A 5,902-nucleotide genomic window follows, 5' to 3' on the forward strand; every position below is an offset into this window, starting at 1 on the left:
TTTGCTGGAGCTGCTGTCGCCTCAGAATAGCGCGAGAGCAGAATCGGTTCCTTGGCTTTTTTATAGCTTTGGGTAACGACCGATTCCCTCGGCTTAATGATGTCCCTTGGGGTTAATTATTCTTGCTCGCATCCAAAATATAGGACAGCATGGTCTGTTGGCAAGGGAAACGGGGAGCGTCGGCGCGCTCTCCGGTTTGGCGGCGCGTGGAGCTGCCGGTTCTTGCGATGGGCAGGGGACGGCGCAGCCGGCTGCGGTGGTCCGTCCCCGCCGGCCCCTGACCCTCGTGGGCAGGGAAGCGGCGGGTGCTGGCACGAGGGACACCCTAATTTCACGTCCTCGCTCCTTCTCTCGCAGCCGTGTTACCTCCGGGACTGGGAGATGCAGGTGCATTTTAAAATCCACGGGCAAGGCAAGAAAAACCTGAACGGAGACGGCTTTGCTATCTGGTACACCAAAGATCGCATGCAGCCAGGTAAAGCGCCGGCGGTAGCTGCCGAGGTGGAGGCCGTGCCTCGAGGGGAAGGGGTCGGGCCGCGCGCGCCACCTTCTTGAGGACGCCTTCTCCCTGAGCTGCAGGCTCGCTTGGGGAAATCGCAGTGGGGAATTGCAGCGTCCCCTGGGGAACTGCCGTGTTTCGGGGCCCTGGGGCTGTTTTTCTTTCGCCCTGGCAGGCAAAGAGGGAGTAAAGAGCGTGCGTGAGGCTGCCTCTGAGCCTCGGCACCCTGGGTTGGGGGTTTACGGGGGTCCCGGGAGGCTGGGGTCAGCTCGGGGGTAGGCGGCTTTGGGATTGTTTTGCCTTGATCTTGAGATGGGCGGTGTAACGGGAAGCTTGGGGCTTCCCGCTCCTTAAAAAAAACAGACCGCGGAGGAAGCTCGATCCTTGACCGGCAGAGGGCAGGGGATTTGATCTTGCCTTCCGACTTCCCTGCCCGGAGGGTCTTGCGTGCTCGATTAACCGCTTGATTAACTGCGTGGAGCTCTCTAGCGCTCACCTCTGTCTCCGGCCTTTGAAGAGGTGACGCAGCTCCGTCCTACAGAAGCAGGTGGAAGCTGGGGGCAAAAGCTCCCTCCCCGCTGACTCCCCCATCGCAGTGTCCGACCGGGGTCTCCCCGCTTTCGCGTGCCCTCACCCCGTACGTCCTCCCAGGCTCGACCTGCGTGTGGGTTTTGATGCAGTTATGTGACTTGAGGGTAAACCTGCCCCTGCGTAGTCTGGAGAGCGCCTGCCTCGTTACCTGATACAGAGAACAACACGAAGGGGATGGGTGACCAACCCTTTGCGACGCCTGCCTGGCCTTGCCGCCCTTATTCAGAGCCTCTCCTCCCTTCTAGGACCTGTCTTTGGAAGTAAGGATAACTTCCTGGGCCTGGGAGTGTTCGTGGACACCTACCCAAACGAGGAGAAGCAGCAGGAGGTGAGCTAGGCAGGGTAGACGGGACTGTGCTGCTTGCCAGCTGCCCGCGGAGCGTGGCACGGGCAGCGCCGAGGTTACGGCTCGCCACGCCGCGAGCGCAGCTCTTCGTCGGCGCGGTGCGATCTCTCTTTTTTTTTGAGCTCTTAAATCGGAGGCCGGGTATTGCTCTGCTCCCTCTCCACTGCCTTTCCCCGCCGCGCTCTGCGTAGCTGGCTTTTCTTCCTAGTGAGGCAATAACTCTTCAGAGACGTGAAAAGCTGCGGGGTGGTTTTGTGGTCGGCTTTACCCGGAGAAAAAGCTTTCAGGGCAGGAGAAAACTAGCTGACGACACCACCTCTGCGTTGCGAGCTCCTGTGCTTTCTGGAGGCTGCCAGCAAGTAGCGCTTGAGGTGAAGCTGTACCAAGAGCGTGGTCTTTGTAGACCTTGAGTAGAGCGGTACCGGCGCTGCCAGCCCAGGCCTGCCCGCGCGACGGGGCTGTTTCACGGCAGCTAGTCGGCAGGAGGCTTTCCCTGCTCTCAGGGATGCAGCGTGACTGCGCCCTGCCTCTTTGAAAGGTGCCCGTCTGAAGACCTTTGCGTTCCTGATGCGTCGGTTGGTTGGTTGGGGTTTATTGGCATCCGTTCCCGTGGAGAAGGGAGCGCGGAGGCAGTTAAAACCGGGCCCTTCCCACCCTGGTGCTGGAATCGGTTTCATCACTCCAAAACCAAAGCTGGACCCTTTCTTAATTCTAGCTTCCCCTAAAAAAAAAAGGCGCTCTTTTACCCCAAGACCTCGGGGCGAAGCCCACCGCCCCGCAGGACCCCCTTCATCCCGGGGAGAGAGACAAAAGTTGGGACGTGCCCTGACCTCGGAGCTGCCAAACGAACGTTGAGTAACTACTGGCTTTTGTTCAAACGCCCAAAGCAGCCGGCTCTGGCGCAGGGGTGGACTTTTCATAAAAACCTTTCCGAGCGAGCCGCTCTGGCGCAGGGGTGGACTTTGTGCTCCTAAAAACCTTTCCGAGCCGCCTGGCGCCGCGTCACCGGCAGCGCTCGGGGATTAACGCAGTGTTGGATGGATCCTGTTGATTGGCGGGGTGGCGGCAGCTCCGCTTTTGTGGGGTGAAGGGATGCGCAGCGGGTCTTATTTAAAAGAAATAATCGGTGGAACGTGGGCGTCCGGCTTCCCAGCCCGGTCTGCAGCCGGAGGGGGCTGCCCTCCTCCGGGCCAGCGCGAACGCACGCCCTCCTCCGGTCGAGCGCCAAGGAAGGGAAGAGATGGAGAAATGCTGATCGGCCAGTTGCTGTAATGGCGTGGGGGTTCACGGCTGCTTTCCCTCGCCTTTAAAAGAACAAAAAGAAGTGTCTTATTCTCGAGGGAAGAGGGACAGGTTAGTTGAGGGTCCCTGGGGAGCGGTCGCGGCCCACGTGTCCCCCCCGTTGGGCTCTGGCTTATTGTGTGAGCGAGCTGCTGCGCGACAAGGAGGGGGAAACGCCGTACGTGGCAACACTTGACGTGGCTTTTGCCCGCCGGCACCGTTCCCTGGCCGTGTGTCCTGGGATTCGGCACCTAACACCTAAACCCCGCTCTGCTTTAGTCCCCGCTAAGCCGATAACGCGCTGAGCTCTCCAGGGAGGAAGTTTCCAGGTTGCAGGTTAATACTAAACTCTGGTCTGTGACCGTCTTGCTTCTGTGCTCTTTCTTGCTTTGCGATAACCCTGGACTGGCAGGCTCAGAAGAGGAGGTACAGCCCGGGAAATCAGGTACTTGCTCTTGCTGACCTACCTGTTCCCAAGCTGTCGGGTTTCACCTTGGCTCACGGTCGAGGAATTCCTTCCTCCAAGCTCCAGAAATCCCTGTGTGAACCGGGAGGCTGCATGGAAACCGGCTGTCCTCCATCCCGGACATCTGGGAGCTGAGGTTGAGCCCGAGGAAGGCTGGGGGAATGAAGTGGGATCGTGCCGTTGTCTTGTTGAGACGGATTCTTGGGGGGGCGTGTGTGTGTGTGAAGGAGTTTGGGGTCCGTAGGGCCGTCGTGGCTCTTGACCCCGGAGGTGTGCCGGGATGCGGGGGCGGCCGGCAGAGCGAGAACAGAAACTCACCCCCAGCCTTGCTCCCCTCGACAGCGTGTCTTCCCCTACATCTCGGCCATGGTAAACAACGGCTCCCTCACCTACGACCACGACCGGGACGGGAGACCGACGGAACTGGGGGGCTGCACGGCCATGGTGCGCAACCTCAACCACGACACCTTCCTGGTGATCCGCTACGTGAAGAGGAGACTGACGGTGAGTGCTGCCTGCCGGGGCAGAGCGGGCAGCGGGGCCACGGCGGGGCTAAGGGACCCGCTTCTTTCCCAGGTGTTGATTGATATCGACGGTAAGCACGAGTGGCGAGACTGCATCGACGTGCCGGGCGTGCGCTTGCCCCGCGGGTACTACTTCGGGACCTCTTCTGTCACCGGAGACCTGTCAGGTACTGCCCCGGGGTCCCCAGCCTTGTCTCCCAAGCAGCTCTGGCAGCTCCTGCGCAGCTTTGGGTGTCTGGAGGTGCAGCTCGGTACCTGGTGGGGCTTAACAGAAGCACGTGAGGACCTTTCCATGCTTTAAACACCCTTGAGCTGCGAGCGGGAGCCTTGGGGGGTTGTTTTTTTTTTTTTTAATTTTTGAGGGAACCCCCGGGGGCCAAAAGCCCCGTCTGGGCACGTTGCTCCCCCGAGTGCTTTGTCTGGGCAGCGCTTCCCGCTTTTCCTTGAGCTCAGGGCCACGGCCTGACCTCGGGCAGCCTCTCTTAACGACACGGCAGCGAAGCGGCTCTACCGGCTCAGCCGGAGGGTCTGTCTCCAAAACACGCGCCTTGGGAGGAGTAAAAACAGGATGAGCACTGAGGGGGGGGAAAAAAAATCTCCTCCTGTACTCTCCTGCCTCAACCCGTGGTGCCTGGGTTAGCCCCGAGGGCAGTGCCGGAAAGAACTGCCGTCGCCGCAAACGCCCCAGGCGTCACAGCCAAGCCGCGATGCTTCCTCCTGCTCTCTGACCCCGTCTCTGGGACGTGCCTGGGTGTATTTCGCTTTGGATTTCACATCCTGAGACCTATCGCCCGCCCGTTATTGAGGGAGGGACCAGCCAGGCGCACCTGGAAACGGTGGTGCAACGTGGGCCGATGTAAATTGGGTTTTGCAGAGAGCTAAAGCCCCCCCGCCTTCCTCAGCGTAATATTTCTCTCCCGGCGCTGGTCGAGGTGCCGTGAGGCCTGACGTTACCCCGCCGTGCCCCTTCCGGCAGGTTTTAAGCCCGATTTGAGTTACGCCTCTACAAAAGCGCATTGATGGCCGGTTTCTGGGCCCGTTGTTGGCTCCAACAAAAGTTCCTTTTCTCTCTCAGATCTCTGCCCAGCGCCCGGGGAGCTGGCAGGCTGGCGTGGAGCGCTCGCCTTGTCCCACTAATAGCTCCGCCGTCACAAGCGAAGGAAGCAGGGCCACGCGAGGCCGATGCTAACGCGTTCCCTTCGGGTGGCTGAGCGGTTTCGAGTCAGATGATCTCCCGGTCTGGGCTGTTGGTTTTTCAGTTTAAGTAGTTTAAAGGGTCCTGTTGGCAGCGGGCCCTGCGCCGGGGCGCAGCTCTTGGCCCGGCGTAGACCCTGCCCTGCGGAGGTGAGTCTTGCCCCCCCCACCCCCCCGCCCCCTCCTTGGGAGGGGAGAGCCGGCGCCTTTGCCCCAAGCGGCCGCGGTGCTGCCTGTGGCACTCGAATCCCCGACACGGAACCGTATTTGTCGGCGACGCCTCGGGACACGTTTTCTGCTCTGCTTCCAGACAACCACGACATCATTTCGCTGAAGCTTTACCAGCTGACGGTGGAGCGGACGCCGGAGGAGGAGAAGCAGGACAGAGAGGTGTATCTGCCGGTCGTGGACAACCTGAAGCTGCCGGGAAGTGAGTAGGAGCCTTCGGCCTCACGCAGGGGGAAGGTGGGACCCGCAGGGATTTGGGGGGGGGGGACGGGACCGGGAGGGTCATGGAGCTGTGGTGCTTGCGGAGCAGAAACCACGTCATCTCGCCAGCAAACCAGCCGAGCTCCAGCTGGAATTGGGAGGTCCGTGCCCCGTTCCTCCCACCGACGGTGGCTGTTGCCAGCTGTGTGACCCAACCCGTGTCGCGGCCCGTCTCTGTTTGGCGTGGGCGTGGTGGGCAGCAGCCCTCGCCCTCGGAGAAGTGCTGCCCTGGCCCGCCGGGCTGAGCCTATCCGCTCCGCTTCGGTCGTGCCATGACCAGAACGGGGTGTGCTGGTCCCCTGGAAAGCTCGTGGAGGTTTGAACCTCGACAGTGTCATCTCCCCCTCTGGAAATCCTACCGCAGACGCGTCCACGAGCCCCTTGCGTGCCCCGAGGTCTCACGGCTTACAGTGAGCTGGGCCTGAAAAGCTTTGGGAAGCCAAACCCTGGGATGGCGCGAGCCTGCCAGGGTGTGCGTGGGGTTACCGGTGTGTCGGTGTGGGGGGGGGAAC

At 61.1% G+C, this 5,902-nt stretch overlaps 1 protein-coding gene across 2 annotated transcripts in view; it reads left to right on the top strand.

The window, feature by feature from the left end:
- Nucleotides 1-360: 360 nt before the first annotated feature.
- Nucleotides 361-5,902, top strand: part of LMAN2L (lectin, mannose binding 2 like) — a 7,690-nt gene continuing 2,148 nt past the window's right edge. Inside the window, exons 1-6 of one of the 2 annotated variants that reach the window (XM_019473516.1) lie at nucleotides 363-475; nucleotides 1,336-1,418; nucleotides 3,130-3,162; nucleotides 3,526-3,687; nucleotides 3,760-3,874; nucleotides 5,212-5,331. In XM_019473516.1, the coding sequence (XP_019329061.1) occupies nucleotides 382-475; nucleotides 1,336-1,418; nucleotides 3,130-3,162; nucleotides 3,526-3,687; nucleotides 3,760-3,874; nucleotides 5,212-5,331 (607 nt within the window). In that variant the 5' untranslated portion in view covers nucleotides 363-381. Of the gene's footprint in view, nucleotides 476-1,335; nucleotides 1,419-3,129; nucleotides 3,163-3,525; nucleotides 3,688-3,759; nucleotides 3,875-5,211; nucleotides 5,332-5,902 lie in introns of both variants that reach the window. The other variant, XM_019473518.1, reaches the window with a different exon arrangement.

This window comes from Aptenodytes forsteri, unplaced genomic scaffold (genome assembly GCF_000699145.1).
Source record: "Aptenodytes forsteri isolate BGI_AS27 unplaced genomic scaffold, ASM69914v1 Scaffold444, whole genome shotgun sequence".
Taxonomy (NCBI): Eukaryota; Metazoa; Chordata; class Aves; order Sphenisciformes; family Spheniscidae; genus Aptenodytes; species Aptenodytes forsteri.